This window comes from Hypanus sabinus, chromosome 9 (assembly GCF_030144855.1).
Source record: "Hypanus sabinus isolate sHypSab1 chromosome 9, sHypSab1.hap1, whole genome shotgun sequence".
Lineage (NCBI taxonomy): Eukaryota > Metazoa > Chordata > Chondrichthyes > Myliobatiformes > Dasyatidae > Hypanus > Hypanus sabinus.
Window position 1 is genome coordinate 131380374 of NC_082714.1, and position 23913 is coordinate 131404286.

A 23913-nucleotide genomic window follows, 5' to 3' on the forward strand; every position below is an offset into this window, starting at 1 on the left:
TTGGCATGACAATACAATCCATGTACTTGTATAATTTACAGGTATAGGTCAGAGCTGAGCTAGCACATTGTTGTAACATGTAAAAGATAATAGGTCTGGAAAACTGAGCTCCCTCAGTTAAAATTAAGTACTCTCAACTGAGATACTGAAGTTTAGCTATAATTTCTCCCTCCATTGAATTAAGTATTTCCCAACCTAAACAAAGCAAGTTTGAACACATTTGATAAGCATCGGCAGAAGCACCTATCCTTCTACCACACACTACTGCTAAATTATTTGATGCTTATGGTAAACAGCTGACTAAAAAAGATAAACAGCCAGCAATAAAAAATTCTTATAACCGACACCTCCCCATAACTACTACCGCAATACTTCACATTCCTTTGAAAATGTTTAGTAAAATCACCAGAAATTCAGTAGCAGATGTATGAAATGCTTACTTGCTACTGGGTATCCCTGCTCCTGATGTCTAAAATGGAAAGTTACATTGTCCAAATCAGATAGTGCAACCTTGGTGTCTTCCAACATAATGCGTTCATCCTTCTGTGCAGAATGAAAATGGCAATAATTAGTTTACAGAATCCAAACACCAGATGCAAAAAAACCCCAATTGTTCAAGTAACTCGCATATTAACTACTTCAACCCGTATCAGTACTCTACATTAACTTATTTTAACATAACTCAAATAAAACATTTATTGTTTATAGAGAATACAAAGAAAAAAGGATAATAGGATAATTCATAAGGTTGCCTGCAGGTTGCTTTAATCCTGAATGAGCAAAGAGTCACAAAGAGGATGGTTGTAAAAGGCCCCATGTTCTCTCTAACCTTACTTTCAACCTTGCTTGCCTATCAGTTACATTTGTGAGACTTTCAAACTATTGTAGCTTGATATTTACTACTGCCCATCTGGAAATTCTTTGAAACCCAACAACCTTACAACACTTCAAGAAAACAGAGCCAACAGAGATTGCATTAAGTCAAGCATGCCAGTAGCAGTGTTTCAGGGGTATTTGGTTGAATGCTCTAAATAAAAGCCAAAAAAAGCAGCTGATATGTCAAAGCAGGAATGAGAAATTCCCCTTTTCACTAATTTTATTAGAATAGTTAAGGTTGCTAACAAGAATGAGTGAATTTTTAATCACTGAAGTGAAAGAACAGGAATTTCACCCATAACACATCTAAAGACAAAGTGGAAAATTCAAATTCTTATTTGAAATGCCAACTTGAATAATTAAAGGTTTTACTAATATGTTTTCAATTTCTGTCCTAAAAATGCAAGCCACAATATCAATGAAAAATGTTATGGACCATGATTTTCATGTTGTTTAACAACGTGTACAGAGAATGGTGATCTGTAATCTTTCAATTACTTACCACAATGGGGGAGAGCAAAGATTGAAAGTTGAGAAGGACACCAGTAACAGCTATCTGCTCAAGCCACTTCTTACTGGCCTCTTTACCCTCCTCTTCATATTCTCCATTGTTGTTATATCGGTGATTCAAAGCAGCCAACAGCTGTTCAGAAAAGCTACAGATGGCTGCTACAAGACTTTGACAAAAGAGGACATCCCGTCGTAACTGCAAATCCAGGTCTGTCATGAATCAGGGATTGGAATGGAATCAGGAATTGTAGTCAAAATTAGTGCAGACAGTTTTCCAGTAATTAATTTTGAAGTGTTACTAGTAAGCTTTCCTTGGCTCCAAAGAATCTAACATAACCGAAACTGAAATTATTCATTAGTAGATGGACATACAAACTCAACTGTGTACTGCATAACCAAGGGACAACAGCCCCATAGAGCTCCACAAATTGCTCTTGAAGCTATGCATATTTAAAGAAGTGCAGAAAGCTTGAGTCAGGTGAATGAATGGCTAGCAGGACGGTTGAAGGACATTTGTTTATAACAAGGTTTGGAAATGTTTCAAAATGTACAGTATATACAGTTTTTGCCACAAAAATGTTTGGAACTAGACTAAGCAAATAAACTACTGAATCGCTGCCTTGCTAAATCATAACAAGCACACTCTTTTCACACTTAGTAAGAAAGTGGAGAATTCTAAATAGTTAAGTATAATGCAATCTCACCTTGACCAAAGAAATAAGTAAAACTAAAGCATACTCTAAATTATCCAAATAAACTCTAATGAATTGTAAATGAAAGATTTATACAAGGACCCACTTTCTGAGTGCCAAGTTGTGAAAGAATGTTTGTGACAGAACTAGGGCTATTTTCTAGTATAATGATTACGGTATATTCAAGGAAAGGGCAAACTGATGCAGGGAGAAATGTACCAGAATTTGTGGATGGTGTAAAGTCATCAACAATAAATTGTTCTTCAAGCCAACATAAATTTTATGTGTGTGTGTGTGTGTGTGTGTGTGTGTGTGTGTGTGTATATATAGTGCCTAATCTAATACACAGAATTTAAATAAAGAATAAGGAAACTATACCACCTCAGAAAAAGATACTGTACTTAACTGAAACTAGAAAACTAATAGGTGTCAACCAGAAAGGTTTTATTTAATAACTAAATTGGCAGTTCAGCTAAAATGCATGACAACTTGCAAATATTGTTGAAATTTGGTAATTTGACATTACCACAAAATACAATGAAATTTTATTAACTTGAAAGGGAGTTCCTTTCAGAGCACTCCCCTATAAGACAATGCTTTATATTGGAGTTACATTTTTCTTTGATTTACAATGAACTATAATTTGAAAATGACAATAATGTAATTAGCAACTTATTGCACATGCAGCACCATCAAGTGCACATTATTACATTAGACTAGTTTATATTCTAACATTAAGGTCCAGGGTTCATTTGAAAACAATCTTTGCTGCAGAAGGTGATTAAATCAAAAATGATTTACAAAGTAAAGCAAGATCTTATTTAAATAAAAACACAAAATGCTGGCAGAACTCAGCAGGTCAGACAGCATCTATGGGAGGAGGTAGTGACGACGTTTCGGGCCGAAACCCTTCATCAGGAGTGAAGTAACCTGGGATGGTCGATGGGGATAAGAAGTGGGGGGAGGGATGAAATAGAGAGCTGGGAAGTAATAGGAAATGGGCTAGGGGGAAGGTGGAGAACTGTGGGAAATAAAAGAGAAAGAAAGGTAGGGCTGGGGGGAGAGATTATAGTGAGGGTAGAAAAAGAGAGAGAAAGAGAACCAGACTAAAATTATCTAGGCGGGAGATAAGGTATTGCTCCATCAACCTGCCTGTGGCCTCATCTTATTTGCTGGTTCTGGCCTTTCACCTGCACCAGATGTTCATCTGTTTTAACATAATTGCTGAATATAACATTTCTTACCTGTGCAGTGGAGTAGAGCTAAAAGTAATTGATTCTTTCCATCTGTGGAAAGAATTATATGAGGATTATTGAAATGCCAATAGTTAAATATTTTGAAAATTACTCTTTATTGCAAAGTTTGTTCAGCAATATTAAAACATTTGTTTTTAATGGTGTCTATCATGGTGTGGAAAGATTAGCATAATGATCAAGTCAAAACAAATTAAAAGATACCAAAAAAAATTGTTGCAGCAGTATGTGGAAAGACAGAACCGTTAAATGGGATAAAGTAAGCAAGGGTAAATGCTACTGGGGAAGAGGGGAGGACTGAAAAAGCAAAAGAAAACGTAAACAAGAGAAGGTGGGGTGGGTCAGAGAGGTAATAACAGGGCAAAAAGACGGGGGATGGAATGATTAGGGCAAGTGAGATTTGCTTCACTTTCAGGCTGCATTGAAAACTGTTGATGTCGCAGAGGAAATATTAGACCATAAGACAGTGGAGCAGAATTAGGCCATTGGTCATCAAGTCTATTCTGCCATTCAATCCTGGCTGATCCTTCTTTCCCCTCTTCGGAACCTACTCCCTGGCCTTCTCCCCATAACCTTTGATACCGTGGCCAATCAAGAACCTATCAAGCTCTGCCTTAAATACATCCAACAACCTGGCCTCCACAGCTACCTGTGGTAACAAATTCCACAAATTCACCACCATCTGGCTAAAGAGATTTCTCCACATCTCTGTTTTACATGGACGCCCCTCTAACCTGAGGCTGTGCCCTCTTGTCCTAGACTCCCCCACGATGGGGAACACCCTTTCCACATCTACTCTGCCTACGACTTCCAAAATTTGAAAGGCTTCAGTGAGAACACTCCCTCATCCTTCTGAATTCTGGCAAGTACAGACTCAGAGAAATCAAATGTTCCTTATATGATAACCCTTTCATTCCCAGAATCAGCCTTGTGAACCTTCTCTGAACCCTCTGTATACACTGGAATTTAGAAGGACGAGAGGGGATCTGATTGAAACATATAAGATTATTAAGGGATTGGACACACTGGAGGCAGGAAGCATGTTCCCGCTGATGGGTGAGTCCAGAACTAGAGGCCACAGTTTAAGATAACGGGTAGACCATTTAGAACAGAGATGCGGAAAACCTTTTTCACCCAGAGAGTGGTGGATATGTGGAATGCTCTGCCCCAGAAGGCACTGGAGGCCAAGTCTCTGGATGCATTCAGGAGAGAGTTAGATAGAGCTCTTATAGATAGCGGGGTCAAGGCATATGGGGAGAGGGCAGGAATGGGGTACTGATTGTGTATGATCAGCCAAGATCACAGTGAATGGCGGTGCTGGCTAGAAGGGCCAAATGGCCTACTCCTGCACCTATTGTCTACTGTCTCTCCAATGCCAGCAGATCTTTTCTTAGATGAGTCCGAAAATGTTCACAATACTCAGGGTGAGGCCTCGCCAGTACTTATGAAGCCTCTGCATCACATCCCTGTTCTTATATTCTAGACCTCTTGAAATGAATGCTAACATTGCATTTGCCTTCCTCATCACCAACTCTACTTGCAAGTTAACGTTTAGGGTGTTCTGCACAAGGACTCTCAAGTCCCTTTGCATCTCAGATTTTTAGACTTTCTCCATTTAGAAAATTTATTTCTACTGCCAAAGTGCATTTCATTTACCACCTGTACGCCCTTTCTCCTAATCTGTGTAAGTCCTCATCATCTGTTACTTTCCTGTCCAATAGCAGAGTTAGCATACAAGCTGAGCTACAACTTTTAAAACATAAATTTATCCTGCCAACTCAACCAACTTATTTACTGTATAAACTTCCACACAGTTGGAAGAAATCTTGAGCCCTGTGTTAACCCCAGGCATATGCCCATTACATAAATGCAGATGATTACTCGATATCTGAGTATTTTAAGATATACAGATCCCAAAGAGAAGCAATCTCCTGTCTCAGTGAATGAATGCAGAAGTGTAATGAAATTTACTATCTATAGATCATGGTAATGAAATATATTTTTGTGTTAGAAATTATCTTCCAACTGGGGAAGTAAAAGACAATGTGACTCAAGTGTATGTGGGTGGAATAGAAGCTACGATCATGTTCAATGATGAACTATGGCTCACTCGAGTTTCTTTCTTCCACCCTCGCTATTATTTCAGTGACGTTAGCTGCAAGCACAGTTACATGGAAATGGATATTCACTTGTCTATCAATTGTCACAGTTGTTACAAGTGAATTTTTAAAATGTTAATGAAATAATAAAGGAAGTCAGTAACCCAATAAATAATTGGACGATATTTTTGCTCTTCACTGGCTCATAAAGAATGCAAGAATATACAACATAGAAACAGATCACTTTATTTTTTAGTGGGAAGAGCATGAAAGATATTGATTCTCAAGGGAGCTGGAGGTCCTTGTGCACCAATCACTGAATGTTAACAGCAGGCAATTAGAAAGACAAAAGGAATGTTGGTAATTATTGTGAGAGAATTTTTATACAAGAATAGAGATAACTTGCTCTGATTATATATGGGGCCTAGTGAGACTCTATCGGAATTAGTGAACACAGGTCTGATTTCCCAACCAAGGGACAGGCCTACTTCCAATAGTGGAACTTCAGAAAATGATAACTTGATGGACTTCAGGGAAAGGAAATTTCACATAAAAGGAGAAATTCAGTAGACTGGATTTATACTCCCTCAAGGTTAGGAATATGAGTGGTGACTTCATTGAAATGTACAAAATTCTTGAGCTTTGTCAAGGATAATGTCTCTCTTGCATGGAGCAGGAATCTCAATCTCAGGGGTCAGATATTCAGAATGGATGGAAAAAATATCTTGTTCTGCGAACAGTAAATCCTAGAAAAACCCCAAATAAGAGGTCTGAGAAAGCTCTTTCACTAAGAAAACTCAAGATGGAAATCAATAGATTTTCGGATGTTAAGGAAATGATGCGTCAGATGACTGGTGCAGGAGAGTGACAGCTAAAAGGCAGGGCAGACTTTATGGGCTAAGTTGCCTAATTCTGCTACCATATTTGATGATCTTATAGTCTAAAACCTTATTGAAAGGCAAAATGATACAAGGGAAGGGGCAAATGGAGTATTCCTCCCCTCCAATTCCTGTGATTGTATTAAGGACTTTGTATTACAGCTAATAACTTCAACTTAACTCAGTTCTTAACTTAGAATATCACCCCTGCTCCTCCCAATAGCGGAATCCCAAATGATCGAGTAGTCAGTGGTCCCGTATTAAAAACTATGAGTAAGTCAACCAAATCTTTGGTTAGGCCACACTTGGGAGCAGTGTATGTAACTCTGGTCATCCCATCACAGAAAGATGTGGAAGCTTTGGAAAGGAGACAGAAGAGGTTTACTTGGATTCTGCCCGCATTACAGGGTGTGGGTTATAAAAGTGGACAAAGTTGAGTTGTTTTCTCTGAGCATCAGAGGCTGAGGAGAAGCCTGATAGACGTTTATAAAGTTATGACAGCATAAATGGGTTAAGGGCAAACTGTCATCATTTTTGTCCCGGAGAGACTTGCCAAAGACCAGAAGATATGCAATTATGGTGAGGGAGTAATGTTTAAGGGAGATGAATGGGGTGATTTCTTTTATGTTTTTTATACATAGAGAGTAAGTGATTGAAAAGGGCCTGCCACAAGTAGTGGTTAAATCATATAAACTGGCATTTAAAAAGCTTTCAGGTATTCACATGAATATGCAGAGAATGTGAAGATATGGGTCATGTACAGGCAGAAGAGACAGAGCCTTTTTAGGCATTATTTTCAGCATAAACACCATGGGTTGAAGGGCTTATTGTGTGTTATCTGTAAATCCTGCCTGCTGAATATTAGGAAACAAGTTATTTAAAATACAAAATGTACAAGACAGTAAAGAACCAAGAACGCAGGCACTTCTATGAGAAATTAATTCAATTTGGTTTTGACTCATGTCAGATTCTGCATCTAGACATCCCATGATGAATGCACATTCAGGTATTTTTGCCTAGCTGTAACAAATAAGGTAAAGGTATCTAAAAATTATTTTAATTTACTTAATTAAGAACTGTTCATTAAATTTGTTATCAACAAATTCTGGAAGGCAACTGCAAGAATATCTGGACCTGTAATTAATAGAAAATACGTCACTAACCTTCCACATACTCCTGTACATTGTCCACCAATGCATTGATTGAACAAGGCAAGTTCCACGGGTCTTCCTGCACATTGGTCTGAATAATACTGCGACATTTTATATTCCGGTCAACTTTCTGCTGAAATTCTGAAAGATTCAAGAAGTCCGTGACCTACATTTCTGCAGTAACTTTCATAATCTGTTTAAGTCCAAACATTTATCTCTACATCAGTGATGCTGCCTATGAAATGGAAAATGGATTGTTGTAAAAATTCATCTTGCTGGCCATTAGGGCAAAACCTGGTCTTTATTTCAGATTGCTTACCCATGGAGTAGTGCTTTCCTTTCCCCAAGTTAGTAATTGCCCATACTTACACAAGAACATTACAAATGAGTGTAAATTCATTTTACATTGAGTAAACAAGTTAGAAACATGATTTAAACAATATTTCAAGAGATCAGCCCTAAAGACTTTATTATATATACAGGTGTACCCCAGGTTTACAAATGTTCGCTTTACGCCACTTCGATTTTACAAAAGACCTACATTAGTAACCTGTTTTCACATTGCAAAGAGGATTTTTGTTTTTACTAAAATTTTTCCCATATAAATTCATGATTACTCGCTTTACGCCATTTCGGCTTAAGAAAGATTTCATCGGAACACTCTACCTTTGTTAAGGGGGGGGGCACCTGTAAGACAATTTTTTAAACATTTGAACACCAATTTGCGATAGCAGTGAAAAGAGAGCTTCAAAAGTATTCAACAGATTGAACATTTCAAGCTAGAAGATAGAAATAATGTCATAATTTGAATGCTAGTGCTACCTTGTACATTGTATTCTGTATTAATGCCATTTGTCTCTTCAAATGCCTTGACCATAACTGCTCCCTTGAGAAGTGCATCAATTGAATCCACCTAGAAGAATTCAAATATTTATAAGGGTCACAATTTGCTTACATCTCTTATATGTTCATGAAACTTAGTTTGGATTCTTTATTTCACAAGTGTTTGAGAATCATAATGAAAGACTCTGGTGAAAAAATGATTCATGAAAAAGGAAGAGGATGTTAGAGTGGGTAAACGCAGCAGCAAGATTTAATGTGCTAATTAATAGGATGAGAAGTAAGCATTTTTCTGGAAAATAATGTTTCTCTCTTCACAAAGCCCTCAAAAATAAATATATCCTTTAATAATATCGCTAAATGGCTCTTTATTCTGTTAGTGTACTGATTAAAGTAAAAGCTAAAAGATTTTAAAAATTTGAAAATTAACACAAAGCTCTTGTTTAAATCCATGCACATTTTGCTTTCTTCACCAATGATAGCAAACAATACGCTATTATCAAAGGTTTGAAAACAGTTAAAACAAGATCACTTTAATAATGTTCTAGTACTTGCAGAACTCAGCGTATCCATTAAACATCAGAGCAAAGCAAACTATTCAAACACCTCACAAAATAATTACTCCTCTCCATTCCTTCCTTAATGCTTCCTACAAGTGTATTTAGCTCATTCAAAATGTCAAATGTAGTTGCCAAAAGGACACCTTGTGTCTAATATTCTTTCTGATCACAGTTAATGCAAAATAGAGCTCATATCAATTGCAGAAACAAGTGACCATTTCAGTTATCTACACACCACCCCCACATTTTCATCAATGGCAGGGTTCCCAATCATTTTTATGCCATGGACCAATACCAATACCAAGGGGTCTTGGGACCCAGGTTATGAAGATACCAAAATACGAATTAATTTAAAAATGTGGTATTATCCTAAGTTTTAAATTTAACATTAGGCTAGGGTGTTTGGCAGCACTTTGAATGTTAAGGTCTGTGATTATTCATTTATAGAAATGTACAGAAGTGGAACTCTGTGCTACTGACTTGTGGAATGTCATCAACTAGTGATGGCATGATTAAAGAACCCCCAAGAACACAAATCTTTTGACTTCAAGCTGGTACATGATGTAATCCTACAGTGTTGTAAACACATTTTGATTGCAGCAAATACAATTATGAAATTATAAATTTTTGGTAACAGTGCAATTTCACTGTTAATCGGAATTATTCTGAATTAGATAGCTTCACAGTAGTTTCTCTATTGCCAGATTTTCTAATTCTGATGGTAATATTCCCAACTATAAAATTGAAACTTTACGTTGCTTTCAAATTTTAAAATGGAAACAGCATTTCCAATTCAGACAGAAAAAAAAATGCAGACAAGCAAAGAGCCTTAAAGATGAAAACTTGGTATGCCGGGCATTATTGGGCACAATTTGCACATTAATGCTTAAGGTATCAGTACCTGATTGAAGAGGTGCTCGAGACAGCCATGCAACTTGTCCTGTTTATCAAGAGGAATTCTCATGTCACAAGGCAGTTCATCTCCTTTTTAAAATGAGAACAAAACATCAGTTTGCTAAAAATACAAGGAGGTGAAGGTACAACATTCTTGCATCTGATCAATCTTCAAGTCATATACTGGAAGATGATTAAAATACATCCAAGTTGTAAATTTCATAAACGCATGCGGTTTTGCTGTTTACACAGTGTGGGCTGTGAGGAGGATGTAGAAAGGCTTCAGGGGAAAAAACACATTAGTTAAATGAATGAAGGATATTGCAGATGGAAAAATATGAAGTTATCCAATATGATACAAAAATAAAAAAGCAGAATTTTTTTTTTTTAAATGGTGAGAGATTACAAGCTATTAGTGTCCAGGAGAACCTGTTTCCCCACACAAAAAGCATTTAGAGTTAACATGCAGAGATAACAAAGAATTAAAGAGGCAAATTTTATAGTGTCCCTTTTTTTTGTAAGAATAGAACGACTTTGCTGTAATCAGATATGGCTCTGATGGTGTCCACATTAGGAATATGTATGGGTTAGATCTGCCAACTTGTGACATAAAGGGAACAGCAATGATTCCTGATACATTAAATTTTATCATACAACAGTGAGCAGGCTTGCCCTATTCTTAAGCTTAAAGGAACAAATGGTAATATCAACAAGGCATGCATGGCAGAAATAGCTTTTGTGATTAAGGAAAAAATTGGCTAATATCAAAATCTATGCAGGAAAATGTAGATGATGCTAACTGTGGAATACATCCTCGCAGATCTACGTTTTTTTTAAATCAGAATCCAGAAGTTTCATTTCAGACAATTACATAATTAAGACAGGATGAACTGAATTTACCAACATGTGCTGATGTTAATATTAATTACAAAAATCAAATATTGGCAGATTTCTTATCCCGAACACATTACACCATTGTACTGACCTGAGATTTGTGATCAAAGCCAAACCATACAATAAGTTAGTTAAATTTTGGGCAGTCTTAGAAAAAAGAGTTTAAGTAGTTTCATAGTATTATACTTAAGGAAAATTTTCACCTGATCCCATTTCATCACTTCCTAGATAAGAGCTCCTGCTGCGGTCACTGGCATAGGAAAGTACCGAGTCTCTGTTGCTGTTGCACTCACTGCAAAATACCAAAAAAAAAACAAGTGGAACTTGCTGTAATAAAGTTCTTCACCATATTTCCACTTATGCACTTCCCATTCATAAAGTAGTCTGTAACTCAAAGGCCAGTACCCAATCAATTATCTTGAATGAACTTTTGCTGAAACTTCATAAAATTCTGGCAGTTTATCAAGCTACTTTTTTTTTTGCTTAGAGTCAAAACTTTTTCAAAACATAAAAGGTTACTTACAAGCACAGAAAATTGTGCACGTTTAAAACCTGGTTCTGTACCAGAAAGAAGCAAATAAATAATCACGTTCTCAGACTGTGTTGGTCATTGCCACAAATTATGCTTTTCATTGTACATGTTGATGTACAGCTTACAATAAAGCTCACCTTTCATATTTATTTCTGTTATTATTATTTCAATACACCATAGTCACTCTCCCACTCACGCACATATTTGAAGCAGTATTTTATTAAACAATTCACCTTGTATCTGAATATAATAACTCAAATCGGTAACCAATAGCTTACACATCTTAGTTGCACTTGTTTAAATAGCAGAAGTACTAGGAACGGAAATAATTTACACATTTCCATTTCAATGGTATCCTACCCCAAAGCACGTCTTGCCCTCCCCCTCCTCCCCACTTTCCATAGAGATCAATCTCCATGCGATACGTTTGGCCAACCGGTCCTCCTCATTGATCTCCCTCCTGGCACTTGTCCCTACAAGCAGGACAGGTGCCACAACTTCTGCCAGGTTCAACAGGATCCAACTATTAAACACATCTTTTCCTTCCCCAAATCCCCACCCGCCACTTTCCGATTCCTGCAGGGATCCCTCCCTCTATGACTCCCTTGTTCTATAGGTCTCTCCCCACTAATCTGCCTCTTCACACTCATCTCTGGAAGTGACACCTGCCTATTCACCTCCACCCTCACCTCTATTCAGCGCCCCAAACATACTTTACCTGCAAATCTGTTCGGGCTGTCTATTGTAGCTGGTGCCCTCGATGAGGCGTTGTGAGACTTAATGCAAGTTGGGGGACTGCTTTATTGAGGACCTCCACTCCATCTGCTAAAAGCAGAATTTCCTGATGGACAACCACTTCCTCATGTTCAGCTGACAGAGATTCTCACCTGGTCCCTCAACACCAGCTCCGTAGCAAAGAAAGCCCAGCAGCGTCTCTACTTTCTGCGAAGGCTGAGGAAAGTCCATCTCCCACACCCCCATCCTCATTACATTCTACAGGGGTTGTATTGAGAGCATCCTGAGCAGCTGCATCACTGCCTGGTTCGGAAATTGCACCACCTCGGATCGCAAGACCCTGCAGTGGATAATGAGGTCAGCTGAGAAGATCATCGGGGTCTCTCTTCCCACCATTATGGACATTTACATTACACGTTGCATCCGCAAAGTAAACAGCATTATGAAGGACCCCACGCACCCCTCATATAAACTCTTCTCCCTCCTGCCATCTGGGAAAAGGTACCGAAGCATTCAGGCTCTCACGACCAGACTATATAACAGTTTCTTCCCCCAAGTTATCAGACTCCTCAATACCTAGAGCCTGGACTGACATCTTACTGCCCTGCTGTCCTGTTTATTATTTATTGTGATGCCTGCACTGTTTTGTGCACTTTATGCAGTTTTGGGTAGGTCTGCAGTCTAGTGTAGTCTTTTCTGTGTTGTTTTTCATGTAGTTCAGTCTAGTTTTTGTACTGTGTCATGTAACACCATGGTCCTGAAAAAACATCGTCTCATTTTTACTATGTATTGTACCAACAGTTATGGTTGAAATGACAATAAAAGTGACTTGACTTGACTTGAATTCCTATCCCCATTCCAAAATGTCAGACCATAACCTCCTCTTTTGCCAAAATGAGGCCACTCTCAGGGTGGAGGAACACCTCATCACAGTAACATTGATTTCTCCTTCCGGTAATTTTTACCTTCCATCTTCTTTCCCCAATGTGGCTGCTCACCCCTTCTCCTCACCTACCTATTATCTCCGCCTGATGCCCCTCTTTCTTCACTTTCTCCTCTCCTGTCAAATTCCTTCTTCACCAGCTCTTTGCCTTTCCCTCCCACCTGGCTTCACCCATCCATCACCTTCTAGCCATCCTCCACCTCTCCCCTCAACTTTTAATTCTGTCTTCCCCTTTCCTTTCCAGTCCAGAAGAAGGGTCTCAGCCTGAAATCTCAACTGTTTATTCATTTCCATAGCTGCTGCCTGACCTGCTGAGTTCCTCCAAAATTCTGTGTGTGTTGTTAAAAGCTTAAAGTTAGATAAGGTCTGCTCCAAATGGAAAACAACAAGCAAAGTACAAAGAATGAACAGAAACTGAAGTATTCCATACTCCATTATTCCTTTGGGGTTTCAAGCAGCTCAAATTTTATTTAGTGCATTAATATAAATTAATATAAAATAGCTTAAGTCCATAAAAATAAGCTCAGGTGAAGTCTGATTATAGACAACATTCATGAAATGCAAACTTGAAAATCAAACTGATCAATTTTTGGAAACTGAACTATGAGACAACATTGACTCATTCCAGCACGGAAGCACAAAACAACAGTACTGTAGTGGAAAATCTACATAAGATTCCAGTATTTTGTTTACTTCACAACCAAGAAGGAACAATTGTTGTGTAACTGAATTTATTGATTTTTTTAAACATATTTTCAGATTTTTTTCCTTTTGACTTTTAAAAACTTTTTAAAACCTTTGACAAAGATCTACTTATAAAAACAACTTTAGCATCTGTTGAAAAGTTAGAAACATTCATCTGGCAGCAATCCTGAAAAGGCAATTCCTTTTACCGTAGGTGAAGACTGCTGTGCCAACATCTTTCCACCACCACATTATGCATTGTAAAGTCCCATCACTGTGCAGATCATCACTTCAGAGGATCAAAACTACAAGTTGTGTGGATTGGTTTGTATAAATCCAAAATTAGTGACAAGAATAAGCACTATTTTCTACGTGACTGCTGTGTACTTTGCTGTCATACCAGCTGTACATACCCAATGACTTTCTACAGCATTTCACATTTGAAAGAGACTTCTATTCAATATAATACTCTCTACAGGGGTCTGGGAATCAGACACACGATAGTATTTCATATCCTTGTCGGATATGGAAATACAGGGTAGTCAGTAGTCCACATTATACAGCTACAAGTAACCCAATAGAAAACAGCATTGTTCAGTCAGATTGGCTGAAGAGTGCCTCTCACAAATAGCCTAACCAGAATTTCCATTCATAATTTGGAATTGGGTGCTTGTAGCAAGAGAAGCTTTCTGTAATGTCAAAAACTTCCTTGGAAATTCTCAATGAATTTTGGTGAAACAAATAGATTCATTGTGAGTGCATCCTCCTTTACAAAAGAGGCATTAATCAGATTGCATTATTTAGCAGCTCGGAAACAATTTATGAAAACCACTATCAACTTTCTGATCTCTTAAATGAGCCAAAACAGATTTTTAAGTCCACACACTTAAAAGAAAAATTCCAAGAATGCTTAATGATCCTTGTTATGGAACTGAAAAATAATTTCAGAATAGTTTTGCAGCCAAAATTTTAAAATCTGGAAATGGTTCTGAAGTTTTTTTTAACAAGTTATTTCTAAATGACACCTGAACAAACAATTTTTCTTCCCCACCTCTTCACCTGCAAGACTCCAACATGAAAAGGAGAGAAAAAAAATTTCTATGTTTGCAACTGAACTCGTGAGAAAATTGCTCAGAGACCAGTGAAAAAAAGTCTTTAAAACAGCTGGTATTTCAAACCTACACCAACCATGAACAAGTTACAAGAAGCAAATCTGTTTCAAATCAGTGCACAATGAAACAATTGATTTGTTCAGCTTAAGCATCTGCATTCTGAAAAGAAGAAAACACACTTATAACTACTACTTAATGCTTCATTTTTAAGTTCTTATAGACCACATAAAGAACAGATTGCAAAACTCTTGGATTAATTTTATGGATTTTGTTTGAAAACGGGCAGATGACATTAATCACTTGCATCCTGTACACAAGTCAATTTATACAAACAAAAGTAATATTTCCACTACTTAAATTCTGAATACTTCCAGAAAAGATGTACACATTCTTGCAGAAATTGAAAGCAGCACAGCTACTTAAACCTATTATTGCTAATTTAAGTCAAGAGAAGATAATTAGCCATTAGTCATTGGAAGGGAAAGGGAAGGTCAGAATATATCTCAGTTATAACAGTTTCGACTTTAACTATTAAGAAGGAATCAAAAAATGAAAGAAATGTAACTTAGGCCAGAAAGGCTATAGTATCACTCAAAACCACAGCACTGAGGCTGGATTACAGGACAAGTAACCCATAGCTTTGTACAAAGGATAAAGAATTCTCATCATGAAAAATAAAAGGAATTTAAATCCATGAAATTATTTTTTTTTAATCTGGAAAAGAAAGAAAAAGCTGGAAATAGAATTAATGTTTCAAGTCAAACATTGAAACATTGATTTTGTTATCTTTCTACAGAAGCTGAATATTTCAAATAATTCCTATACTCAGTTAACTGGAATTGAAAAGATCATCAGAAAGTTTCACCATTTCTAAAATTGTCAGTAAAACCCCACCTGTTTAATGAATATCCTTCAAAGGATTAAATGTATCATCCTCACTCAGTATAGCCTACAACATGACTTCTCACCCACAGCACTATGCACTTTGAAAACCATCCAAATGAAAGGTAATTTATGATGGGACTTTTCCTAGTCTCTTAAGTAAGAACTGAGTATTTCTTGACTCATCAGCCAATTGGTTGTAAGGCCAGGAGTACAACAGAAAACAAATCAATTTGTTCAGAAGGCTTTATTTAAACAGCAGTGGGAAAAGAAAATGCAGCAACTTCTTACAAAAAACATTTGGTTAATTTCTTCAGAAAAGTGAGGTGGGGGATAGGTGTATAAAGTAACTACAGCTATGTGGTCACCTAAATTGTTTCATAGTCATCTCGAGGAAATCTGCAGATGCTGGAAATTGAAGCAAAACACATAGTATGCTGGTGGAATGCAGCAGGCCAGGCAGCATCTAAAGGAAGAAGCACTGTCGACGTTTCAGGCCGAGACCTTTCGTCCTGACAGGCCCGAAACGTTGACAATGCTTCTTCCTATAGATGCTGCCTGACCTGCTGTGTTCCACCAGAATTTTGTGTGTGTTGCTTCATAGTCATCTGATTTGTACTCAATACATGCATCCATAAAAATACGAAAATCTTCACTAATTCAGTAAATACTCCTGAGGAAGAGGTTGGCACATAAAAAAAATGTGCTGAGATTTCAGAGTAGTTAACAAAGACAAACATAAAAATAATTTCTTGCTGCAGCAAATCAACAAAAACAAACCAAGGCTAGTTGAATTCATCTTATTGTGCTGGAATAAAAGCATCAGATATTGCTGAAGAAATTGTGTACTGGTGGCTGTAGCCAACACAGCCTAGTTCAAAAGTCAAAACTTAATTGGTGGTTAGGCTTGAAATGCATCACCTTGTTACAGAATGCAGCATTCTTTGAGTAATCTGCTCTGATGCACATTTTTCATTATTCAATAATATTTTTTAAATCCGAATATTCAATTTGCCTAATCATCCTGTTTAATTACTTGCACTAATCAAATCTCAATCCACAATTTACATCTACACATAAATTCAAAAGTAACCAAGGACTTTGACTTCATCATACTTTCAATCCTTCTTGTGAGAAACCAATCTTTTATTGGATAGCTTCTTAGAATACCGGAAAGGCAGTGTATAAGAAATTAAAGATCTGAAAGGTCCAAATAAATAGGTTTGTAAGTCATTTTCAGACTACAGCAAAGGGCTATACACCATTATTGTCTCTAGGATTTCTACATGGAGTGCTAATGTCAAGTCCACCACAAAACCCATCAGGGTAATGAAACAAGCAATTAACTAAAAAAAAATCTAATAGACTTTCAACCAGAAGGCTAACAGAGGGTGCAACAAGTGAGCAGGTAAATAGAGTTAATGGAAGTGACATCTGTGAGAGAATAAAACTGGAACAAACTTAACAGAATTATTCAGTGTTGAACATTCCATGAGCAAACAACACAGAGTAATACTTGTATTATTGTTAACCTTCAAGATCCATAAAGTGCTAGTGACCCAATAAGAGAATTAAAAATCATACCTATAGGAATCCCTGTAACTTGTTGTGTCATGACCCGAATCATCCTGCTCCTCTTCCTTTACCACAAAGCAGACTCTCTTTGTTCCACAATGTTCAGCTTTATCAATATCATTTTCTTCCATTGACTGGGGAAGTGTAAGCTCCATTGAATTGTGCTCTGAAGCCTCAGAAGGAGCAGGTTCAGTTATTGAGGACAGCAGACTGCAGACACAATTGGAGCAATGTTAGTTTCTGATATTTTTGTGGCTGGAAATAATTTTCTCTTTTTTTAAAAAAAACAAACCACCTGGAAATAATCACTTGTACTTCAAATGGAGTGGGTACCACATCTTGCATTTGCTGAACACATAACTCAATTTAGAGGTGAAAACTGCAATTCAATCCAAACAGACTGATTCAATTTATAGTTAGGCCATATTGCAGAAAATGTCCAAAGGTTACTCCTTCTAGGTCATGGGTGCTGCCATGGAAACAGTACTTCATAGCCTGTCAATGGAACAGCTGAGAAAGCAAACAGTTTGAATCTCATTGGGTGCTTATCCTCCAGCTTCTCTGAGGTTCCCAGTCTGGTGTCGCAAACTTGCCAACTGCACACCCCACACAAGTTTGTAGTCCACCAAAGAAAACAATAATTTGGAACCATCTTCCAGCAGAACAGCTTTGAAGTCCAAAAAGATGCAACAGAAGTATAACCACAAGAGCACACCAAGTCTAAACTAAATTAACAACTTTTCATGTGCAGGATTCAAAACAAATACAGGTCCAAAACCAATAATTTCACAGTTAAGCTGGACCATTAAAGAAAAACTGTCAATAAATTAAAAACCCAGTTAGTTAAATCAGAATATTTTTAAATGGGTCAGAACTGATACTCATTTCTAAGCTACAAACCACTTACTCATTTATCTGCATTACATATTGCTTCATTTCCTTCAGAGAGATTTCCAGTTTATTAAAGAGTTGGAAGAAAGAATCCTGAATCTCCATGTCCTCCTGCTTCAATAGATTGCTCAAGCCTCCACTTTCTCGAATCAACCTTCCATTTTGTTGATTTGATAATTCATCCAGATCCTGTAGTTGATTAGTTTCTCCATCTTCCCCAATGTAACAGTTCCAGTGTGGTGCTGCCATTGTGGTGGTGACATGCTGAGTGTAGTTCATGAGATTTACAATGCCTGTAAACAAAACTGACATTTTAGTGATGTACACCAATGACTTTGATAACAAATGAAAATACTGAACGTTACACATCTCTGAGATGTTGAAGAAATGAGTGAAAGAAGGCTAAACTCATTGTTACCAACAGTTAGCTGCTACCGGTGGTGACAAAAGGGCATACAGGAATGAGATATGCCAACTAGCGGAGTGGTGCCGCAGCAACAACCTTGCACTCAAAGTCAGTAAGACAAAAGAGCTGATTGTGGACTTCAGGAAGGGTAAGATGAAGGAACACATACCAATCCTCATAGAGGGATCAGAAGTGGAGAGAGTGAACAGCTTCAAGTTCCTTGGTGTCAAGATCTCTGAGGATCTAACCTGGATCCAACATATTGATGTAGTCATAAAGAAGGCAAAACAGCGGCTATACTTTATTAGGAGCTTGAAGAGATTTGGCATGTTAACAGATACACTCAAAAACTTCTATAGTTGTACCGTGGAAAGCATTCTGACAGGCTGCATCACTGTCTGGTATGGAGGGGCTAATGCATAGTACTGAAAGAAGCTGTAGAAGGTTGTAAATCTAGTCAGCTCCATCTTGGGTACTAGCCTACAAAATACTCAGGACATCTTCAGGGAGTGGTGTCTCAGAAAGGCAGTGTCCATTATTAAGGACCTCCAGCAGCCAGGGCATGCATTTTTCCCACTTTTACCATCAGGTAGGAGGCACAGAAGCCTGAAGGCACACACTCAGCGATTCAGGAACAGCTTCTTCCCTGCGCCATCTGATTCCTAAATGGCCTTTGAAGCTTTGGACACAACCTCACTTTTTTAATATACAGTATTTCTGTTTTTGCACATTTTTAATAATCTATTCAATATACACAATTGATTTACTTGTTTATTTACTATTCTGCTTTTTTATTTATAATTTTTCTCTCTCTGCTAGATTATGTATCGCACTGAACTGCTGCTGCTAAGTTAACAAATTTCACATCATATGCCAGTGATAATAAACCCGATTCTGATAATCACCATAATGGTTGAAATTTATAGTAAGTGTACTTTACCCTCAAGCCAAAGAAAAAGAAAGGACTTTTTAAAATTAACTTATCTAAGTCTGTGCAGCAAGTGATCATCACTGAGACATGATGGGTCTGAAAAATTACTTTTAAAAATGGGTAACCTTTTCCAGTTTATAGTTATATCTCAACCAAATTATAGTTGAGATAAAAATCAAAACTTTTTTCCAGATTTATTTTCTCTTCTGTCCTTCCATTATTCCTTACTGAGCCAAATTCTTGGAAGTAAGCAAGAACTGAATAAATTGACACTGAACTTCAAATTTCAGTCAGTCACTTTTAAATACCTTGATCTTGCTCCAAGCCAAGGAAAGAATTTTTTCGACCAAAACGTATACTAAAAGATCTTCCAAGAGAGGTAGTATTTTTTGGACTGGACACTTCCATTACATTGACATGACAGTTGGTTGGACAAAAATCCATTCCACTTAACAGGTGTAACTCAGTTGAAGCTTGCTTGAAGGAAGGCCAAGCTCTGCTTTTCAATTCCTGGGCAAACTAGAGATAACCACAATTATATGTAATTTAATAAATATATCCAAGAAACTTCTCAGGGTTCAGCTGCTTACAAAACTTAAAGAGGAGGTTAAGTTACAGTGTTAAATGCTTCCACTCTAAAGACATACTTCCACTCTGAGAAATATCTTTGTACATATATTTACATTGATATTTTAAACTAATGCAATGCAGGAAACTCATGGGATAAAGTGGGGAAGATGAAGTGGTAAGAAATGGAACTATTGTTCTGGATTTTGTCATCAGCAGCCATGTGGCAGGTGAACCTGTAAGAAAGAATCTAGCTATCCAAGGAAAAAAAAAGGAAGTGCTGGAAATGTCTAGGTCAGGCAGAATCTTACTAACCATAGCACGGATTTCCCTTTCCTCAAAGCCAACTTCATTCTGCTAAGTCATAGGACCTTACAAGTTTGGCAACAGAGGTGTCAACAAGCAAGCTCAACAACGGAATGTGATCACAAACAGCAAACCAAGGCATATAAAGCACCCCCACACAAAATGCTGGTGGAACTCAGCAGGCCAAGCAGCATCTATAGAAAGAAATACAGTTGACGTTTCGGGCTGAGACCCTTCGTCCTCGTGTTTGCATATAAAGCACAGTTTTTAACCGTTGTTTCACAGTGAAAGACAGCATACTGGACTGGCCACAGTTCATCTTCTTATGAGCATAATAACTACAGTACATGTAGCAATAGTTTTGATTAATTGTGAAGATCTTTTCAGCTAAATTCACAGATATCTTTACCATTTTATTGGAAGTGACAACAAAAATATTTATTACACTACCTTCTTCAAGGAAGAGGGTTAATGAAGGTACAGTAGTAGATATTGTCTATATGGACTTTAGCAAGGCCTTTGACAAAATCCCTCATGGCAGGCTAGTCTGGGAGGTTAGATTGCATGCGATCCAGCGGAGGTAGTGACTTCATAATCAGCTCAGTGATGGAAGGTAGAGGGTGATGGTCAAGGGTTCTTTTTCAGACTGGAGGACAATGTCTAGTGGTGAGTCGCAGGGATCACTGCTTGGAACTTTGTTGTTTGGAAGTTACATAAACAATTTGAATATGAATGTACAATCCACAGTTAGTAAGTTTGCAGATGATACTAAAATAGGTGGTATTGCTGAGGGGTGATAAATTGATTTTAATCCAAATAAATGAGGTATTGCATTTTGGAAGATCAACCAGGGTAGGATTTATAGTGACTGCTAGAGCCCTGGGGAGTCTTATGGAACAGAATGACCTTGGAGTTCAAAGTTCCCTGAAAGTGATGTCAAAGGTAGATACGATGATGAAGGTGGCTTTTGGCATGCTAGCCATTATCAGTCAGGACACTATGTATGAGCTGGGAAGTTATGATGCAGTTATACAAGATATTGATAAGGCTACACTTGAAGTCCTGCGTACAGTTTTTATCAACTTGTTATAGGACAGATGTTATTAAACTTGAAAAAAGTACAGAGAAGATTTACCAGGATAGGACCTGATACATGCTCATAATAAAATGAGTTACAAGGAGAGGTAGTGCAAACTAGAACCTTATTTTCTGGAATGTAGAGATTGAGGCTCACTTGATAGATGTATACAAAATCATGAAGAGCATAGACAATCTTTTTCCCAGGAGGGGGTGCCAAAAACAATGGCATAAGTTGAAGATCAGAGGTGAGGTGAAAAATTTAGGATAGACTTCTTCACACAAAGGGCAGTACATGTTTGGAATGACCTCCCAGAAATAGTTGCTGAGGCAGGCAGATTAGCAACATTTAAAAGCCACCTAGGCAAGTAGATTTATAGGAAAGGCTTAGAGGACTGTGAGCCATATGTGGGCAGACAGCACACAATGTAGTCAAATATCATAATCACATCAGAAGACTGAGACCCATGCCATGTTGTGCACTATTGTGGAAGACTAGCCAAATCTCAATCCATTATTGAGCTGAGCTGGAAGCCAAGTCAATGTATAACTCTATCCGAGTGAATACATAAAACTGTCATCTGGATCACTTAATGAAGACTGCAAGCTAGTATGAGAAGCATTGATATAGGAAACTATCAAGTACTACATCCCTAACAAATCAATACCCTTGATCAAAGACAGAAATTTTAAATAAAAGCTGTTTAACACTGCTTAATATTATTTTAATAATACAAATTTTTTTAGTTTGCATGAGCCTACAGAAATCATCAGAGAATTCTCACACAAGTCTGATTAAATTAGACTCCATAACTATACAACAGACTTGTACCTTTGAGTATTTGGCAATCCGCATGCCGATGGTGTTGAGCTTGCTTTCACAAAGATGCCGGAATTCAAACTGAGGTTTAAAGATCATGGAATTTCTGGAAGTCATCAATCCTCTGCAGTTTCTTACAAACTGATCATCATCTGCTGCTAGAGCTTCTAAAATCTGATGAAAGAGGCAATGTTTTTGTATGAAGGCTGAATGAGTAAACTTAATATAAGAAAATTGGTTAAAATATCGGCATTATTTCACCTACAGCTTGTTCAGAGGAAACGATCATTTTCAAGCTTATCCTGTACAAAGCAAATAACCAAGTGTTCAACTCAAAAGATTGTTTCTGCCTTATAACTGCTGCCTGGTGCAAGAAAAATATAATCTGGTCAGCAGGGCAGACAAGTGGCTTATACAAATTAAGAGATTGAGGAGGGTGAGCTAATGTCTGGGGAGGCATAACAAGTAAAGGGAACTTACAAGAGCTAGTAGGGCACTGAGTAGTGTGGAACATTATAGGAACACTAGCATGCATGTCCGTAGATGCATAAATACAAAGAGAAAAGGTTAGCAAGGTAGATAATGGAGAAAATTACATTTAGATTTTCCTTAACAACGAGTCACCTAAATAGACAAAAGAATACAGACCTAATGCAGGTAGGGTAAAGGGTCCACTTCAGTGTAAAACTATGATTCTATAACTATGATACAAAATACAAGTATGCTACAAAACAAATTCTGCAGACCACATGCAAAATGTGGTTGTTATAGTCACCATAGCAAGGAAAAGCGCAATTGATACAGAAGAGGTTCATGAGAACATTGCTATGATGTGAATATTTTAACAGTGGGGGTGAAGGAACTGCATGAACTAGGTTGGTTTTCTTTAGAACCGAGGGGATAGAGGAAGATGTAACTATGCTGTAGAAAATTTTAAGGAACCATGAAAAAGTTATTTCCCTTATCTCCCAGTTTTTGACATGCTGCTAGAAATTTAAAGTAATTGTTGGAAGGATTAGGAGAAGAAAATGACAAAAGACCATTATATTTTACTCAGAATATGAAATGGGGCATTGAACTCCCTGGCTTAAAAAGATTGCAGATACAAGCACACTGGTTCTCCACAAAGTTGTGTCTGCAGCCTTCAACTCTACTCCTGTACTTCTGTGGTTGTGTGGCCACATTCTCCTCTAACTCCATCAGTGTTTGTAGCTGATAGCACTATGATAGCACTCTTCATCTATGATGTGGAGTACAGGAAGGAGATGGAGAGTGTAGTGACATGGTGTCATGACAAAAACTCTTCCATCAATGTCAACTAAACTGACATCAGAAAGGGTGGTGGTGCACATGTTCCTGTCTACTACAAGTGCGTTAAGATTGAGAGATTTGACAGATTCAAGTTCCAATAGGCTGTCCTGGTCCAACCACTTTGATGTCACAGCCAAGAAAGCTCACCTATGTCTCTACTAAATAAATGTCCCCGTTGACCCTTACCAACTTTATAGATTCGCTATGGAAAGTATGTTGTCTGGATGCACGATAGCTTGGTATGGCAACTGCACTGTCTGTATCCACAAGAAGCTGCAGAATTTTGTGGACAATGCCTAACACATCATGGGAAACAGCTATGCCTCCATGAACTCTGACTACATAATAAACCTGTACCTTAACACAATTAAACAGCCATTTCATATCTATTTGAAAAGACATGACCTGCAGTACAACAGACTGAGCCCTGGAAAATGAGATCACACCGTTTAATTCTTCCCCCACCAGTTTCCTCCCACCCCACTGATGTTGAC

At 37.7% G+C, this 23913-nt stretch overlaps 1 protein-coding gene across 1 annotated transcript in view; it reads right to left on the reverse strand.

The window, feature by feature from the left end:
* The window catches only part of prex1 (phosphatidylinositol-3,4,5-trisphosphate-dependent Rac exchange factor 1), a 197201-nt gene that overhangs the window by 15442 nt on the left and 157846 nt on the right, over window positions 1-23913 (reverse strand). The window contains exons 24-34 of the mRNA XM_059980583.1: window positions 22121-22282; window positions 19647-19857; window positions 18018-18294; window positions 17120-17320; window positions 10851-10939; window positions 9761-9843; window positions 8282-8372; window positions 7472-7600; window positions 3323-3364; window positions 1379-1596; window positions 441-543 (exon numbers count right to left, since the gene is read on the reverse strand). Coding sequence (XP_059836566.1) covers window positions 441-543; window positions 1379-1596; window positions 3323-3364; window positions 7472-7600; window positions 8282-8372; window positions 9761-9843; window positions 10851-10939; window positions 17120-17320; window positions 18018-18294; window positions 19647-19857; window positions 22121-22282 — 1606 coding nt within the window. The remainder of the gene's footprint in view (window positions 1-440; window positions 544-1378; window positions 1597-3322; window positions 3365-7471; window positions 7601-8281; window positions 8373-9760; window positions 9844-10850; window positions 10940-17119; window positions 17321-18017; window positions 18295-19646; window positions 19858-22120; window positions 22283-23913) is intronic.